Source organism: Macaca nemestrina, chromosome 20 (genome assembly GCF_043159975.1).
Source record: "Macaca nemestrina isolate mMacNem1 chromosome 20, mMacNem.hap1, whole genome shotgun sequence".
NCBI lineage: Eukaryota > Metazoa > Chordata > Mammalia > Primates > Cercopithecidae > Macaca > Macaca nemestrina.
In genome coordinates this window covers 66,331,062-66,350,010 of record NC_092144.1, presented here as the reverse complement: position 1 = coordinate 66,350,010, position 18,949 = coordinate 66,331,062, and the positions used below count along the sequence as shown (strand labels likewise).

General features: G+C 51.8%; 1 protein-coding gene and 1 long non-coding RNA gene across 3 annotated transcripts in view; one reads left to right on the top strand and one right to left on the bottom strand.

Annotated features, from left to right (window-relative positions):
• LOC105488139 (zinc finger protein 787) overlaps nucleotides 1-1,799 on the top strand; it is a 34,696-nt gene extending 32,897 nt beyond the window's left edge. For both annotated transcript variants that reach the window (XM_011751967.3, XM_011751968.3), the window contains exon 3: nucleotides 52-1,799. In XM_011751967.3, coding sequence (XP_011750269.2) covers nucleotides 52-1,118 — 1,067 coding nt within the window. In that variant the 3' untranslated portion in view covers nucleotides 1,119-1,799. The remainder of the gene's footprint in view (nucleotides 1-51) is intronic.
• Nucleotides 1,800-6,723: 4,924 nt separating this feature from the next.
• On the bottom strand, nucleotides 6,724-8,500 carry LOC139360274 (uncharacterized). The gene is made up of 3 exons (XR_011617565.1): nucleotides 8,448-8,500; nucleotides 8,004-8,153; nucleotides 6,724-6,874 (listed from the first exon to the last, which is right to left on the bottom strand). It is a non-coding gene; the product is annotated as an uncharacterized lncRNA (long non-coding RNA).
• Between the last annotated feature and the right edge of the window lie 10,449 nt (nucleotides 8,501-18,949).

The window sequence follows — 18,949 nt, the reverse complement described above, 5'->3', positions numbered from 1 at the left end:
GTGGAGACCTTGCCTCTCTGACTCACGTCCCCCTACCCTCTTGCCTTCCAGTGGACATCCTTATCATGGATGACGACGACGTCCCCAGCTGGCCTCCCACCAAGCTGTCCCCGCCCCAGTCTGCGCCCCCAGCCGGCCCCCCTCCCCGGCCGCGGCCGCCCGCCCCCTACATCTGCAACGAGTGTGGCAAGAGCTTTAGCCACTGGTCCAAGCTGACGCGGCACCAGCGCACGCACACCGGCGAGCGGCCCAACGCCTGCGCCGACTGCGGCAAGACCTTCTCGCAGAGCTCACACCTGGTGCAACACCGGCGCATCCACACGGGCGAGAAGCCCTACGCCTGCCTGGAGTGCGGCAAGCGCTTCAGCTGGAGCTCCAACCTCATGCAGCACCAGCGCATCCACACGGGCGAGAAGCCCTACACCTGCCCCGACTGCGGCCGCAGCTTCACGCAGAGCAAGAGCCTGGCCAAGCACCGGCGCTCGCACAGCGGCCTCAAGCCCTTCGTGTGCCCGCGCTGCGGCCGCGGCTTCAGCCAGCCTAAGAGCCTCGCGCGTCACCTGCGGCTGCACCCGGAGCTGTCGGGGCCCGGCGTGGCGGCCAAGGTGCTGGCGGCCAGCGTCCGGCGGGCCAAGGGGCCCGAAGAAGCGGTGGCGGCGGACGGCGAGATCGCCATCCCGGTGGGCGACGGCGAGGGCATCATCGTGGTGGGCGCGCCGGGCGAGGGGGCGGCGGCCGCGGCAGCCATGGCGGGAGCAGGGGCCAAGGCCGCGGGGCCCCGGTCGCGGCGCGCCCCGGCCCCCAAGCCGTATGTGTGTCTGGAGTGCGGGAAGGGCTTCGGGCACGGGGCCGGGCTCCTGGCGCACCAGCGGGCCCAGCACGGGGACGGGCTCGGGGCGGCGGGGGGCGAGGAGCCGGCCCACATCTGCGTGGAGTGCGGGGAGGGCTTCGTGCAGGGCGCCGCGCTCCGGAGACACAAGAAGATCCACGCCGTGGGCGCGCCCTCGGTCTGCAGCAGCTGCGGACAGAGCTACTACCGGGCCGGGGGGGAGGAGGAGGATGACGACGAGGCCGCGGGCGGGCGGTGCCCCGAGTGCCGCGCTGGGGAGGGCCGGTAGGGGAGGGGCCCGGGGGGGGGCAGGGCCCCTCGGGCTTGGCGGGAACGACCATGTGCAAGACCAAGAGACCCAGGGAGAAGCGGATGGGGTGCGATGGACCCCGCGGCGTCCCGAGCTCCACGCCCTCCTCTGTCCCCGTGCCGTCCACGTGGGGCACTGGGGGGCATTAGGGCCAGTTCACTTCTCCGCCTCGACTCTGCCCCCCTCAGCCTGGCCCGCCCTTCCTAGGTTCTCGGCCTGCGAGCCGGAGACAGACAATGGAGAGAACTGGAGAGGCCGAGCGGCTACCAGGCCTCTAGTGGAAGGCCATTTTCCCTCCTCTTCCTCAGTTGTCCTGGGTGGGGGTGGGGGTGCTGCGAGGAATGGAGAAACCAGGCCCTTTGCGTTTAGAGGGTCCCAGAGAGGGAAGGGAAATAGGGGCCCTTTTCTCTTTTAGAGTTTTCTTTTATTCAGCCCACCTTTTGACTCTCCCCGCCCACCCCAATCCATTTTTTTTTTTCCGGCTTCCGGGTCCCGTCCTTTCTTAGAGCTCGAGTCGTTCCTTCCCCTCCTGGATTCCGGGTAGCAGAGGTGGCCCCTGTGCCCCGCAGAGCCCCGCAGGAGGCGGGTGCCCGTTTATCCCAGGCCTGGGCGTGGTGGAGGAAGGGGTGCTAGAACAATAAATAGCACTATCCAAATGTCCCTCTGCGTGGTTCTTGAGTCCGGGAGAAGGGCAAGAGGGGTAAACAGAGGCTTCCGCTGGGGCAGCAGCCGAGTGTCAGCTGCGCCCGGGGAGTGGCCAGTTGGGTCGCCCGCAGAGGGCCCTGGGCAGGGTGACCTGTCCCGAGATCGCCTCACTGCAGTGCGGGCGCTCACAGGGCCTGGGAGCCGAGGGCAGGGTGGACTGGTCGGGGCCAGGCCTGCTCACTACAGTGGAAGGAGCCCCGCGGCCTCAGCTGCCCTCTCACAGGGGCAGCTGGCTTCCTCCACTCCTAGCGTGTGGCGGCTGCCGCTGCTGACCCCAAAAGTGGCTGGGGGAGAGGGCAGGGATGCCACAGTCCAGCTGAGTGCTTAGGGCAACTCAGACAGCGCGCCAGCCTGACGGACCTGGTCCCATAGAGCCGCTGCAGCCGCCCTGCCAGATGAGCGCTGCTGTTCATTATCAGAAAGGGGCTCTACCACGGCCACTGGTTTCCCAGACCCATAGCCCCAGTCCTGAGGACCCATGTTCCTGGGGGCTTGGGAGGCCACAGGGAGGGTCCCAACGGGGTATTTTCAACCTGGCTGAAGGCTGCAGTTACTCAGGAGCGATTGGAGGCGGCAAGCTGCAGGCATCTTTGACTTGGGGGTTGCATAGCAGAGGGGGACTCGAAGGAGAAATGTGGATTTCCAGTTAGAGCTCTTGATCTACCCTTTCACACCCTGATGTGCTTGAGCAGAGCCTCACCTGGAGGATAGGGGCTCAGAAACCAGGGCCGCTGATGGTGTACAGATCCTGGAGGATTTGTTAGAGGACGAGGGAGGGGTCATGGGTGAGATAAGCATGCTCTCAAGTGGCCACACTGCCTTGCTTAGGTAATTGGTACTGCATGTCAGTTTACTTTGAAATTTCAGGTCACTTAAAAGGAGGGGGTGAACCTTGGTGGTTCAGAGTGGGCTGGGTTAGCAAAGACTGAGGAAGCATTGCTCAGCGCTCCTAGGGTCCTTCTGTGGAGCTCTGGCCTTGGGCACTTCTCGAGGCCTGGGAGGATGGGAGGTGCCCTGTCTAGTAGAACTGGCAGCTCGGTGCCTTGTTAAGTTGGGCACACAGTCTTGGGCCAGCCTCCTCCTCTACCTGCCCCAGGATATGGTGGCAGGAGCTGACCCCTAAAGCAAGAAAGATTCAGGGCCAGTTTTAACCCTGCCTCTTAAGGCTGTGTGACCCTGGGCAAGTGGACTAACCTCTCTGACCCTTGGCTTCCTTGCCCTGTGGAAAGAAGAGCTTGCCTGCCTTGTGTGCCTGTTTGTGGAGGGGGGGATCCCCAAGCCATGTGTTAAGTCACTAGAGCTGCCCTCCCAGGCGTGAGCAGAGATGCAGGGGCGAGGAGCCAGGCTCAAATCCCGGCTCTGCACTACTCATCCCCCTTCATAATACAGAACTCAGCGAGTTCACATGACCGCCATGACACCAGACTGCACCGGACCCAGCGCTAGACCTGTGCTTTGGTGTCATACGCCATCTGCCACCGATTCATGCACTCAGGTAGTCATCGCCCACCCCTCACTCATTCCACAAATGTGTTCAGGGCAGCAGCTCCGTGCCCAGTGAGCGTGGCACGGGTCCAAGTTAAAGAAAGGAATGTGGGTTCCCGTGGCACTTGCGTCAGCCCTGTACCGCACCTGCATTGGAGCTGCTCACCCACGGCAATGAGAGGCTGGGCAGCGGCTTCATGTCACGAATCCACTGTGGCAGTGACCGCAGAAGTTCCTTTGGCCCCCACTCCTCTCCTGCTCACTTTGGTGGAGGGCATGCGCAGACTCATTCACGCCCCTTATGGAGTCCAGTCCTCACAAAGGCCCTGTGTGGTCGGCCTCATTCCTCGGCTGCTGCTGCTGAAGCTGGTGTAAGGAGAGGAAGCAGTCTGCCCAGGCTACTGGTTTGTAAAGTGGTAGAACCTGAATCTGGATCTAAAGTCCCGACACCCATGCCCCCCACCCCAGCCCCCTGCTGAGTTGATGATCCACTTAATCTTAGATGTTTCTCAGGCACTTCTTTCCTGCGAGGGACTCTACTAAGCATGGGGGCACAGCAGTGACCTCAACAGGCACAATCTCTGCTGTCATGGGGGCTGGGAGTGGCTGGGAGTGGCTAGGAGGGGACACACACAGCTAAGGGCTGAAGGGACAAAGAGAGACTCCCAGGAGGCAGGAAGTGAAGGAGTCCTGGGCATGGAGCAGGTGTGATAGGCAATTCCAGGGGAGTGGGAGCCAGACGGGTGAGTGGAAAGGGACCCTCCACCCAGCTTACTCCCCAGCCTGAAGGCAGAGTTTATCTGGAAATGTTTACTCCGTATATCCCCGTTTCCCTAAGGGTAGCCTAGAGAGTGTTCCAGGGAATATTGACAAGATGTTTGGAGAAAACAGGATCTTGTGTTCAAATAACCTGAGAAAAGACTGGATTCAGTTTTTTGTTTTTTTTTTTTTTTTTTGAGACAGAGTTTCACTCTGTCACCCAGGCAGGAGTGCAGTGGTATGATCTTGACTCACTGCAATGTCTGCCTCCTGGGTTCAAGCAATTCTGTCTCAGCCTCCCATAGTAGCTGGGATTACAGGCACCTGCCACCACACCCGGCTCATTTTTGTATTTTTAGAAGAGATGGGGTTTCACCATGTTGGTCAGGCTTATCTTGAACTCCTGCCCTCAGGTAGTCCACCCACCTCGGCCTCCCAAAGTGCTGGGAGCCACCACGCCCCGCCGGATTGAAGTTTTCTCATACACAGACCAGTACTTGGCAGGTGGAAGGTGCTGAGCCAAGATTCAGTTGACTGGATGAATTATAAAACTAGCTCCCCACACACCTACCCGGCCCAGAGCTTTTCACTATGATTCTGTATAACTGGGTGGGGCTGGGGGCCAGGGCAGGGGTAGGTGATAACATGCAGCATTTTCTGAACTTGTTCTGTCAGAAAACCTTCCATTTATAGAGCATCTTGGGGCTAGTGTTCTCCAGGCCATCCTTAGAGAAGTGCATGCATGTGAATTGTGTGTGTCTCTGCATGTATGAGTGCTTGTATGTCTCCGTGTGGATGGTGTGTCTGTGTATCTTTGTGCATATGTATGTCTGTGTGCATGGGGGTATGTATGTGTGTGTCTGGTATATATCCACCCATCCTCATATCTACCGCTCAAAGACGCTGTGGGTGGGGACGGAGTTGCCTCTGGCACCACTGATTTTGCCTCCTCTCCTGCCTTGATGGACAAGTCTATCCAGAAATGCCCTATCTTCTGGTGCCGGTCTTTCAGCACCATGGACAGAGAATCCCCCCATTTCCCCCTCCCCCGCCCCCCAGCTGGGTCTCGGATGATGGAGCTCAGTTTAATCCATCCGCATTCCCTTTTAAAGCCTCCTGACCACTTCGAAGAGGGTATTGTTCCCATTTTACATATAAGGGAACAGAGGCTTTGGGGAGGTTAAATGTTTCTCCAGGCTCTCACAGCTAGGTAGCAGAGCTTAATAGAATCTAATGCCAACATTTATATCAGTCTGTCTGTACCTTATGGGTGCTTGTGAAGTGGGGTGGCCACTAGCCATGACAGTAAGTAGACTGTGGACGGACAGCCTCATTCAGGCTGGTGGGGACTCTGCCAGGGGTATTTGGATCAGCGATTGATGTCTGGTCACAAATAAGATTTTTTTAAAAAAAGTAATGGATACTTGGAGGAAGAGATTACTTACCAAATCTCAACTCCCAGATTCCTCATTCCTCTCCCTGCATTATCCCTTGAAATACTCAGTGAATCTACAAGTGGGTTTTAAAAATAAATTCATCAAGCTGGGCACGGTAGCTCACGCCTGTAATCCCAGCACTTTGGGAGGCCAAGGTGGAGAGATCACCTGAGGCTGGGAGTTCGAGACCAGCCTAACCAACATGGAGAAACCCCATCCCTAATAAAAACATAAAATTAGCCAAGTACGATGGTACATGCCTGTAATCCCATCTACTCGGGAGGCTGAGGCAGGAGAATTGCTTGAACCTGGGAGGCAGAGGTTGCGGTGAGCTGAGATCGCACCATTGCACTCCAGCCTGGGCATCAAGAGCGAAACTGTCTCAAATAAAATAAATTTATCAAATGAAAGCATTCATTGCATATTATTCTGCCCCTTGCATACGTATCAATCTCTATCGTCATGTTTTATGTATCATGTATATATCAACTATATTATCTATCTACATGTTATCATTTATATACCAATCCATTATCTTCTATTGTCATTCTATCTATGTATCAATTATCTATATCTGTCATCTATATGTAGCTATCATTTATGTATTAGTCATCTATTATCTATCTTTGCACCATCTATCCATGTTTATCAATCATCTATAATCTGTTATCTACCTATATCATGTATCATCTATTATCTACTTACATAGATATGTAACAATTATATCTGTGATCTTCCTATCTTCGCCTATTACCAGTAATCTATTTGTGTACTGTATCTGTTATCTATCATCTATCTTTAGCTATCATCTATGTATCTATCAACTATACCTGTTTATGTATCTACCTATGATTGTTCCAGAGAGAGGCCTATGTTTTTTTTTTTTTTTTTTTTGAGATGGAGTCTCGCTCTGTCACCCAGGCTGCAGTGTGGTGGCGCGATCTTGGCTCACTGCAACCTCCACCTCCCGGGTTCATGCCATTCTCCTGCCTCAGCCTCCCGAGTAGCTGGGACTACAGGCGCCTGCCATCGCACCCGGCTAATTTTTTGTATTTTTAGTAGAGATGGGATTTTACCGTGTTAGCCAGCATGGTCTCCATCTCCTGACCTTGCGATCCACTCGCCTTGGCCTCCCAAAGTGCTGGGATTACAGGCCTGAGTCACCGCCCCTGGCTGCCTATCTACATTTCTTATTTTAAAAAACACTTTCAAAGCATTCCTTTGTGCAGATACAGTGTTTAATTCCTGACTGATGTGCAGTCTGTCTGTTTCTAGTCTTCTGCTACTGTAGCAATGCAGCAGGAAGAATCCGATCCGACCCACACCTTGTGCTGCTTGTCCTGGCAGGAACTGCGGGCAGAAGGGGAATGTGCATTTGGATCCCAACAGATCTGGCTGTATCACCCTCCCCAGAGGTCACTTACCACGTCCCCAAGAATGTATGAAGTGACTGTCTCCTACTTACTCTCCGCAGTGAGGGCTTGGATATGGCTGATAGCCGAGACCCTGGGAGCAAGGTGATGATTTAACGTGTGCTAGTGTGTGCTGGGTGCTTCATTAATACCTCTTTAAACCGGGCACGGTGGCTTATGCCTGTAATCCCAGCACTTTGGGAGGCCAAGGTGGGCAGATCACCTGAGGTCAGGAGTTTGAGACCAGCCTGGCCAACATGGTGAAACCCTGTCTCTACTACAAATATGAAAATTAGCTGGGCATGGGGGCAGGCACCTGTAATCCCAGCTACTCTAGAGGCTGAGGCAGGAGAATCACTTGAACCTGGGAGGCACATGTTGCAGTGAGTCGAGATCACGCCATCGTACTCCAGCCTGGGCAAAAGAGTGAGACTCCGTCTCAGAACAAAACAACCTCGCGTAACCCTCCACTCTACAGAGGGGGAGGTAGGCTTAGAGGGAAGGGACTTATCGAGGACTTAAAACGAGACACAGCAAAGCTGGTTTCAGCCGCCTGGCTTTACCCACACTGTTTAGACATGGCTGGATCTCGCTAGTCACAAAGAAGCAAGCCGGCTCAGAGAAGTGAAGCCACTCGCTTTAGATCACACGCTAAGTGAGAAACCAGATTCAAACTCAGGACAGTCGGACCCCAGGCCGAGCTCCTTTGACACCGTCCGCTACCTGGCAGAGCCGCCCTCCCACTGGGCCCCAGGCACTGGGGATGCAGCAGGGCGGACACGCAAGTCCCTGCCCTTAGGGATGCAGACTGCGGCCTTCAGACCAGGAAGTGAGCTGGGTGGAGGGTCCCCTTCCTCTCGCCCACGTCTGTCTAGATCTCCCTCCCCTGGGACCCGCCCCCACACAGCTGCCTGTCACACCTGCCCATGCCCAGGACTTCCTCCATGTCTCACCCCCTGGAGTCTCTGTCTCTTGAGTCCTCATCTGTGTGTGTCCCCTCCCAGCCACTCCCACCCCCCGTGAGGGCAGAGATTGCGCCCGTTGAGGTCCCCGCCGTGTCCCCTTGCCTTGCAGAGCCACTGGCAGCAAGTCCGTGCCTCATAAACACGGGCGAGTAAGTGGTTGGCGACTGGGCGGGAGAAGCTGAGCCACCAGGGGAACTTCCAAGGGCAGTTCAGGAAGCGCGATGCAGGCGGGGCCCCAGCAGGGGAGAGGCCCTGTGGGGCGGGGCGCAAGGAGCACTTGTTCAAATGCAGCCACAGCCACAAATGCAAAGCGCCGCAGCTGGAAGAAAGTTGAGCTGGAAGGAGGCGGTTAGGGTAGGAAAGCGGGATGTGGCGCCCCCTACTGACCATGTCACAGCCGTGGTCATGGTCAGCATTGATAGACCCAAGTCCCCCACCCAAGCTCAGCCGCTTCCTAGTAACCAACCATTCTACACCACTGTGGTCACCAGCATTGTTAGACCCAAGTCCCCCACCCCCAAGCTCAGCCGCTCCCTAGTAACCAACCATTCTACACCAATGTGGTCACCAGCATTGATAGACCCAAGCCCCCCACCCAAGCTCAGCCGCTCCCTAGTAACCAACCATTCTACACCAACGTGGTCACCAGCATTGTTAGACCCAAGGCCCCCACCCCCAAGCTCAGCCGCTCCCTAGTAACCAACCATTCTACACCGCTGTGGTCATCAGCATTGTTAGACCCAAGCCCCCCACCCAAGCTCAGCTGCTCCCTAGTAACCAACCATTCTACACCAATGCGGTCATCAGCATTGTTAGACCCAAGCCCCCCAAGCCCCTCGAGCCCAGCCTCTCTCCCTAGTGACCACTCCACACCGCCGTGGTCATGAACAACACTGTTAAACCCAAGCCCCCTAAGCCCAACCGTTCCCTAGTGACCATTCCACACCGCCGTGGTCATCAGCACTGTTAGACCCAAGCCCCCCGAGCTCGGCCGTTCCCTAGTGACGAGGCCACACACCGTGGTCATTATCAGCATTGTTGGATCCAAGCCCTTCGAGCTCAGCAGTTTCAGACCAGGCTCTGGAATATCCCTGCTGACACAGGGAGGAGAGGAGAGGTGGCTGCACAGCCTAACCACTGGCCTCTGGTTTGAAAACTCATTTCTCTTTGCTAAACCCCATTTCCTCATTTGTAAAACAAGGAGCCTGGAATGAGTGTTTCAACTAAAGCCAAAAGAGGGAGTTGTGCTGCAAGCGCCCAGCTCTGTGCATGGGGTTAATTTGGGTTTACAAGTGCATCCCACGGGGCCAGAGAGAGCACCAGGCTAGTAAGAGGAGCCAGTGTGAGATGGTAGAGTGGGGAAACCAGAGCACTGTAGCCCAGGAGAAAGGAGCTCCGTTTCCAGCTTACTTTGATTGTGGTCACGTAAGAAGTCAGACCTAATGATGCCAGAGCTTTCATTATTTCTTTCTTGAGGCAGAGTATCGCTCTGTCACCCAGGCTGCAGTGCAGTGGCGTGATCTCAGCTCACTGCAACGTCTGCCTCCCGGGTTCAAGTAATTCTAGTGCCTCAGCCTCCTGAGTAGCTGGGACCACACGTGTGCGCCACCACCCCTGGCTAATTTTTTGTATTTTTCTTGGAGATGGGGTTTTGCCATGTTGGCCAGGCTGGTCTCAAACTCTTGGCCTCAAGTGATCCACCCCCCTCAGTCTCCCAAAGTGCTGGGATTATAGGCGTGAGCTACTGCACCTGGCCTGATTCTTTTTTTTTTTTTTTTTTTTTTTGAGACGGAGTCTTACTCTGTCACCCAGGCTGGAGTTCAGTGGCCGGATCTCAGCTCACTGCAAGCTCCGCCTCCCAGGTTCCCGCCATTCTCCTGCCTCAGCCTCCGGAGTAGCTGGGATTACAGGCGGCCACCACCTCACCCGGCTAGTTTTTTGTATTATTTTTAGTAGAGACGGGGTTTCACCGTGTTAGCCAGCATGGTCTCGATCTCCTGACCTCGTGATCCGCCCGTCTCGGCCTCCCAAAGTGCTGGGATTACAGGCTTGAGCCACCGCTCCCAGCCGCCAGCAACAGTATGTTGAAAGAAAAACAGTGGAATACCTCCACGAGAACCAAATAAAACGTATTGCTACAGACCAAGTTTGTCCAATCCACCTTATTTTGTTGTTGTTCTGTTTGTTTTAAGGTTTTTAGCAGCCTGAAGCCGTGGATTTTAGTTTCTGTCTCTAGTGATAAGTGAAAAAGAGGGATGAGGAAGGGTCTTTACTAGTCCAACCACAAACAGAAACTGAGAACCCATGACTGTATTCTCTCCCTTGGACACCCCTGCTTAGTCCGTTCAGGCTGCTCTAAGAGAATACCCGTAGTGTGGGTGTCTTAAACCACAGACACTCACTTCCTCACAGTTCTGCAGGCTGGAAGTCCAAGATCACGGTGCTGGTAGGTCTGGTGAGGGTTGCTTCCCAGCGTGTGGACGGCGGCCTTCTCCCTACGTCTTCCTGGGAAGGAAAATTAGGCAGAGAGAAGGTTTCTCACACGTCTCCTCTCTGATAAAAGAAAAATTATAGCTGAATTAAATTTAAAGGAGTTTAATGGAGCAATGAATGATTCACGAATCACGCAGCCCCCAGAATCACAGCTGATTCAGAGACTCCAGTGCAACCATGTGGTGGAAGATTTGTAGACATGAAAAAGGGAAAGATGTACAGAAATTGGAAGTGAGGTACAGAACAGCTCGATTGGTAAACAGCTCAGTATTTGCCTTATTTCATTTTAATTTTTATTTTTGAGATGGAGTTTCTCTCTTTTGCCCAGGCTGGAGTGCAGCGATGCAACCTCGGGTCACTGCAACCTCGGGTCACTGCAACCTCCGCCTCCCAGGTTCAAGCGATTCTCTTGCCTCAGCCTCCCGAGTTGCTGGGATTACAGGCGCCCACCACCATGCCCGGGTAATTTTTTGTAGTTTTAGTAGAGATAGGGTTTCACCTTGTTGGCCAGGCTGGTCTTGGAACTCCTGACCTCAGGTAGCCCACCCACCTTGGCCTCCCAAAGTGCTAGGATTATAGGTGTGAGTCACTGCGTCTGGCCTTATTTTTGTATTTTTAGTATTTTAGATGGGGTTTTGTATTTTAGATGGGGTTTCACCATGTTGGCCAGGCTGGTCTCGAACTCCTAACCTCAGGTGATCTGTCCCGCCTCAGCCTCCCAGAGGGCTGGGATCACAGGCATGAGCTGCTACCCCCAGCCCGTCACCTGTGTTTGAACAAGCCCTCACCCACTCTCCCATGCTGTGTCTCACATCACCTGCCTGGCATCTGAGTTTGTGTTCCCCATCCCCAAGTACGTGTCAGGATAGGACAGGTTATGCTGCAAGCAAACAGCCCCCACATGTCAAGGGCTCACAGCACTCAACCTTTTGTCTTGTTTGTGTTCCGTGCCTGCCGTGGGTTGTGGGGAGCTCTGCTCCACGTTGTCAACTCTCTGGGACTCGCCGTTTGCCATGGCCAGGCAGAGGGACTTGGCAAATCGTGTGCTGCTCTTGAAGTCCCCAGTCAGAAGTGACACACGCTTCCGCTCACAGTTCATCCCCCACAGCAAGGCACATGGCCATGCCCGACTTTCAGGGAGCTGGGAAGTACAGTCCTATTATGTGTCTGGGCGGGGGGAAATGGGAAAATTGGGTAAAGGATTATAATGATTCTGGATGTTATCCAACATGCTGGTTCTCAGAAACCAAGTGAGCCTCAATTGTGCATCTCACCTGAATCTGTGTTCTGTGTCCTCTGGTCTCAGTGACAGGTCCTGTTCCTTTTACCCAGGGGCAAGCCCTAGCCCAGCTAGTTCCACCAATGCCAGGACTAGCCTGGATGTTTCTCCACTTCAGCCCTGAGCCTGGGCTGAAGCCACTGAGGCTCTGCACCCCGCTGGCCTCCTTCCTCTGGATGAGTGGGTAAAGATGATTGCTCACAGTTGGATCTGGGGTGCCAGCCCTCTGGGAGCTGCAGATGCATTGTCATTCCTGGTGGGATGAAGCACTGCCTGGACCACATCTGGTTCTGTGGCTCTATCTTCCCACCTCTCTTTAGCCGCATTCGCCACTGTGACTGGTGCAACACAGAAATGCTCACTGTAACCGGGCAAGGTCAATCTTCTTATTCTGGACCTTCCTTAGGGCCGGTAGGGAAGTGCTGGTCTCTGTCAGCTCTCTGCTGCCACCGCCTGGATTCTTGACAACTGCAGTGTCTGTGAAATAATGAAAAGTCGTGGTCCTGGATAGAGAGTGGTAGAGTGTATTATATAACATACCACGTAAAGGCATGGTCTGTGTTATATAGACAGTGCTTTTGTTCATCTGGTAAAAGTCACATAACAAAATCAACCCATTTTAAAGTGCACAATTGAGTAGCATTTGGTACATTCACAATGTTGTAGAACCATCACTCTTGTCTAGTTCCAAAACATTTTTGTCATCCGAAAAGGAGACCTTGTACCCATTAGACAGTCACTCCCCATTCCCACCTTTGCCTCAGTCACCACGAGCTGATTTGAGATGGGCCTCGTTTTGCATCCAGGGCAGTGATTGCTTCAGCAATCCACACAGGAGGAGCTTAGGCCCAGCATTCTGCACGGTGAGTGGAGCCTGGGGCTTGTCTTGAAGCTGGACTTGGTTGTATAGCAAGCACTTTTTCTTTACGTGTGTGTGTGTTTAGGTTATTTGGGAAAGGATGGCTCATGAAGAGTATATGGTGGTGGTAGCGGAAAAACTTTAGGGTCCTAGTCAGCAACGTACTAGTCTTACCATCCTGTTCAACAGACCAACCTTTCTGAGTTCCGGCTTTTTCATCCTTTAAAGAGGGTAAATGATGTTTATCTCGCATATTTACTTTGAAGATTGAAGGAGGTAACTTACGCAAAAAACTGAGCAAAGGCCGGGCGTGTTGGCTCACGCCTGTAATCCCAGCACTTTGGGAGGTCAAGGTGGGCAGGTCACCTGAGGTCAGGAGTTCCAGACCAGCCTGGCCAACACAGCAAAACCCTGTCTTTACTAAAAACACAAAAGTTAGCCAGGCGTGGTGGTGTGCATCTGTAATCACAGGTACTCGGGAGGCTGAGGCAGGAGAATCGCTTGAACCTGGGAGGCGGAGGTTGCAGTGAGCCGAGATCGTGCCACTGCACTCCAGCCTGGGCAACAGAGCAAGCCTGTCTCAACCACACACCCCAAGCCAAAGAACTGAGCCAAGTGACTGTCAAATAGAGGTAACTGGTAGATGGCTCTGGGTCTTCCTCCTCATCATCGACAAAGCCTGAACCTTGACAGCTTATTTGGGGGCTTAACCACAGTAAGTCACTTGTGACTCCCAACTACAGTTAGGAACCCAAAAAGCATTCATGATGTTTAGTTGCTGCTGTAGCTTAGATGACAATCTGCCAGTGTAAAAAATGCCTCAGGATTCTTCAGAGAAGCAGAACCAATATTCTGTATGTGTGCGTGTAGTCACGTGCTACATGACATTCCAATGGGCTGCATGGACCACGATAGTCGCATAAGATTATGCTGCTGAAAAGTGTCTTTGACCTGGTGCTGTCATAGGCCTTTTAACATCACAGTACAATGCACAACTCACATGTTTGTGGTGATGCTGTCAACAGGCTAACTATGCTGCCAGTTGTATAAAAGTCTAGCACATACCAGCCTGACCAACATGGTGAAACCCCATCTCTACTAAAAATACAAAGATTGGCTGGGCATGTTGGCAGGTGCATGTAGTCCCACCTACTGCTGAGTCCCTCCTGTTGAAGCAGGAGAATCTCACTTGAATCCGGGAGGCGGAGGTTTCAGTGAGCCGAGATCACACCATTGCACTCCAGCCTGGGCAACAGAGTGAGACTTTGTCTCAAAAATAAATAAATGAAAGTTGATAAAGTAAAAATGTTACAGTAAGCTAAGGTTAATTTATTCTTGAAGAAAGAAAAATATTTTATAGATTATTGTAGTCTAAGCGTGCAGTGTTTATAGTCTACAGCAGTGTAGACTAACATCCCAGCCTTCACGTCACCCACCACTCACACACTGACTCACCCAGAGCAGCTTCCAGTTCTGCAAACTTCATTCACAGTAAGTGCCCTATATAGGTGTACCATCTTAAAATATTTTCTTCTGTATTTTGTTGTAACTTTTCTATGTTTAAATACACAAATACTTATGGTTGTGTTACCGTTGCTACAGTATTCAGCACAGTAACACATTGTTGAAGTTTGTAGCCTAAAAGCAATAGGCTCTAAGAGCAAATAGGCTCCAACCTGTGGAACATAGCGAGAGCCCATCTCTACAGAAAATAACAATTATTTCTTGAGACAGAGTCTTGCTCTGTCACCCAGGCTGGAGTACAGTGGTGTGATCTCGGCTCACTGCAACCTCCGCCTCCCAGGTTCAAGCAATTCTCCTCCCTCAGCTTTCGAAGTAGCTGGGACTACAGGCGTGTGCCACCATGCCCAGCTACTTTTTGTATTTATAGTAAAGACAGGGTTTTCTCCATGTTGGCCAGGCTGGTCTCGAACTTGTGACTTCAGATGATCCACCTGCCTCGGCCTCCTAAAGTGCTGGGATTACAGGCATGGGCCACCACACCCGGCCTAGAAAATAATTATTTTTTAATTAGCTGGGCATGGTGGCACATGCCTGTAGTCCCAGCTGCTTGGGAGGCTGAGGTGGGAGGATGGCTTGAGCCCCGTAGTTCCAGGCTGCAGTGAGCTGTGATTATGCCACCGCTCTCCATATAGGCTAGGTGTATGGTAGGCTGTATTATCTAGTTGTGTGTAAATATACTTGGTATTTGCACACGACTGATGACGCAGTTCTCAGAACAGAGACAGGGGTTTATTACAAGATTTGGCTCCCACGATCGTGGAGGCTGAGTCGTCTCACGATCTGCCGTCTGCAAGCTGGAGAACCAGGAACGCCTGTGGGGTGGTTCCAGTCTGAGTCCAAAGGCCTGAGAACCAGGGGAGCCGAGGGTGCCAAATCCCAGTTCCAGGGCAGGAGAAGATAGGTGTCTCCACTCCAACAGGCAGGCGGTCAGGAAGCAAACAAGGTGAATGACTCCCTCCTCTCCACACCTTTCTGTTCTATTCAGACACTCAGATGAGATGAGTCCACTCACAGAAGGGAGGGCAATCTGCATTACTAAATCCACAAATTCAAACCCTAAACTCAACCGGAAATACCCTCCCAGATATACCCAGAAACAATGCTTAATCTGGGAACCCCGTGGCTCAGGCACACTGACACATAAAACCTACCATCACAGATAAGCAGGTCCAATGTGGTGGGTTCGGCCAGGGGATGGGCTAGGGCCTTAACCTGAGCAGTCCTGCGTACCTTCAACCATTCAAGCTGCCAGGAGGCCCCCTTCCAGGACTGCACCACTGATCCCTGGCGCCCAGCTCATAACCCTTACAGAAATGCAGGTAACAGTGGCACAGTCAGTCCAGGACAAACAGGGAACACAGACAAGCCGGTCTGCAAGATCCTCATATCCAGCAGGGGTCAGCAAAATGCCCCAAAGGCCAAATTGTGCCAGCTACCTCTTTCTGCGAATAAAATTTCATAAGAACACAGCCACGCCCATTTGCTTTTGTGTTTTCTTCAAAACGTTTATATTTAATTAAAAAACATTTAAATGGACAAAATTATATATATTTATGGTGTGCAATCTGCTGTTTTGAAATATGTTTACAGCCAGGTGTGGTGGCTCACGCCTGTAATCCTAGCACTTTGGGAGGCTGAGGCAGGTGGATCACCTGAGGTCAGGAGTTCAAGACCAGCCAGCCTGGCCAACATGATGAAACCCCATCTCAACTAAAAATACCTGAAATCCCAGCTACTTAGGAGGCTGAGGCAGGAGAATCACTTGAACCTGGGAGGCAGAGGTTGCAGTGAACCAAGATCTTGCCACTGCACTCCAGCCTGGGTGACAGAGAAACTCCGTAAAAATAAAATAAAATAAAATAAAGAAATATATATACATTATGGGATGGCTAAATTGAGCTGATTAATTTGTACATTACCTTGCATGCTTATTTTTTTTGTGGTAAGAACATTTAACATCAGGGCTGGGCGCGGTGGCTCATGCCTGTAATCCCTGCACTTTGGGAGGCTGAGGCAGGAGGATCCCTTGAGCCCAGGAGTTCAAGACCAGCCTGGGCAACATAGGGAGACCCTGTCTCAACAAAACAAAACAAAAAAACACTTGACATCTACTCACTTAGCAGGTTTCAAGTACGTGACATTTTGCTGGTAACTGTAGTCACCATGTTGTACAATAACAGGTCTCCTGAACTTATTCCTCCTGTAACATCAAAATTTATATCCTTTGACCAACACCTCCCCAGGCTCCACCTCCCCATCACTTTCAGCCTCTGGAAACCATCATTCTGCTCTCTGCTTCTGTGAGTTTGACTTTAGATTCCATGTAACTGAGATCATACAATACAGATGCTTTTCAACTTACAATGGGGCTACGTCCTGATAAACCCACTATACGTTGAAAATACAGATTGGAAAAAAAAAAAATTAAGATGGAGTGTTACTCTTGTCACCCAGGCTGGAGTGCAGTGGTGTGATCTCGGCTCACTGCAACCTCTGCCTCCTGAGTTCAAGCAATTCTCCTGCCTCAGCCTCCTGAGTAGCTGGGATTACAGGTGCCTGCCACCACACCTGGCTAATTTTTGTAGTTTTGATAGAGAGAGTTTCACCATGTTGACCAGGCTGGTCTCAAACTCCTGACCTCAAGTGATCCACCCAACTCGGCCTCCCAAAGTGCTGGGATTAGACTTGAGCCACCACACCTGGCCTAAAAAATTTTGAGACAGTGTCTCACTTTGTCGCCCTGACTGGAGTGCAGTGGTGCAATCATGACTCACTGCAATCTCGATCTCCTGGGCTCAAACCATCCTCCTGCCTCAGCTTCCTGAGTAGCTGGGACTACAGGTGTGTACCACTACATCTGGCTAGTTAAAAAGATTTTTTTTTAGAGATGGGATCTATGTTGCCCAGTCTGAGAAAATGCATTCAATATATTTAACCCACAGAAGATAACGTAGCCTAGCCTACCTTGCACCTGCTCCTAATGCTTACATTATCCTCCAGTTGGGTAAACTCATCCAACACACAGTCCATTTTATAATAAAGTGTTGACTATTTCATGTGATTGATTGCATACTGAAAGACAGAATGGTTCTGTGGGTACTCGAAGTACAGTTGTTACTGAATGTCACTTTCATACCATTGTAAGTAAGGTCAAATCCATCACAAGTTGGACCATCTGTATCTTACTATGCCTGGCTCATTAATGTAACATCCTCCAGGTTCATCCATGTTGCAAGTGACAAAATTTTATGTTTTCTATGTTTGCTTTTACCTTATATCAGCAGAGTTGAGCAGTTACAACAGAGACTAAATGGCCCCCAAGTCTAAAATTTTTACTGTTTGGCTTTTTTTTTTTTTTTGAGACAGGATCTCACTCTATTGCCCTGGCTGGAGTGCAGTGGTGCAATCATGGTTCACTGCAGTCTTGACCTCCTGGGGTCAAGTGATTTTCACCCCTCAGCCTCCTGAGTAGCTGGGACCATAGGTGTACGCTACCACGCCTGGCTAATTTTTTTCAAGTTTATTTGTTGTAGAGACAGAGTCTCACTACATTTCCCAGGCTGGTCTTGAACTCCTGGGCTCAAGTGATCCTCCCGCCTTGGCCACCCAAAGTGCTGAGATTATAGGCATGAACCACCATACCTGGCCCATTTGGCCTTTTACAGAAAAAAATTGCCAACCCCTGATTTATGGTCTTAGGACTTGTCTCAGCTCCTCTCCTCCAGAATTTCCTTTTCTTTTCTGTCTCCATCAAACAGGGTCCTCACCCTCCAGCCCTTATTCTCTCTGACCAATACGTGTGGTATACTCAGAGCTTCCTTTCTGTAGTTCTGGCTTTGAGAGTGTGATCCGAAGAGCACTTGCATCAGAATGGCTTAGGAAAGCTTTTTAAAATGCATATTCCCAGGCTTCACCTGGGTTCCGCTATAGGAGAATTGGCCATGGGGCCCAGGAACCTGAAGTTTGCTCTCTCCCCAGTTGAGACAGTCTCACTCTGTTGCCCAGGCTGGAGTGCAGTGGCATGATCTTGGCTCACTGCAACCTCTGTCTCCCGGGTTCAAGTGACACTCGTGCCTCAGTCTCCTAAGCTGCTGGGATTACAGGCGTCTGCCACCACACCCAGCTTGATTTTTTGTTTTTGATATAGATGGGGTTTCACCACCCACATTGGCCAGGCTGATCTTGAACTCCTGACCTCAGGTGATCCACCTGCCTTGGCCTCCCAAATTGCTGGGATTATGGGCGTGAGCCACCACGCCCAGCCAGGTTTCTGCTATATTTTCAGGTTAATGAAAACTTCACAAGCCCTGAATACTGTGCTGATAACACCCCCGGCATAAAAGTGCAGCCCTGAGCTCTCTCCACTCCGCACACCACATCTTTTTCACTTTCACCGTCTAATCAATTTCCAGCCCAATTACCTGCCTTTTAACTGCCTTATTTCCTTGTTTCCTCAGGAGTTCTGAATCACATCTTGGATGGAGGCAACTATACTGGTTCATCGTTTTTTGCTTTTTAAAAAATACTTTACACACCATGTAATTCACCCATTTTCAGGTGTACAATGAAAGGAGGCTTTAGTATATTCACATAGTTGTACCTCTATCACTCCAAAAGGAAACCCCTCCAGGAGCAGTCACTCATTCCCCCCTCCCCTCCCAGCCCTGGGCAAACTCTCATCTTGTGTCTGTGGATTTGCCTCTTCTGGTCATTTCGTATCAATGGAATCATACGAGTGGCCTTTTGTGTCTGGCTTCTTTACAGAGCACAATGCTTGCGAGGTTGATCCATGTTGTAGCGTGTATCTCTACTATATTCCTTTTTTTCTTTTTTTCTAAATTGAGATGGAGTCTCACTCTGTTGTCCAGGCTGGAGTGCAGTGGTGCGATCTTG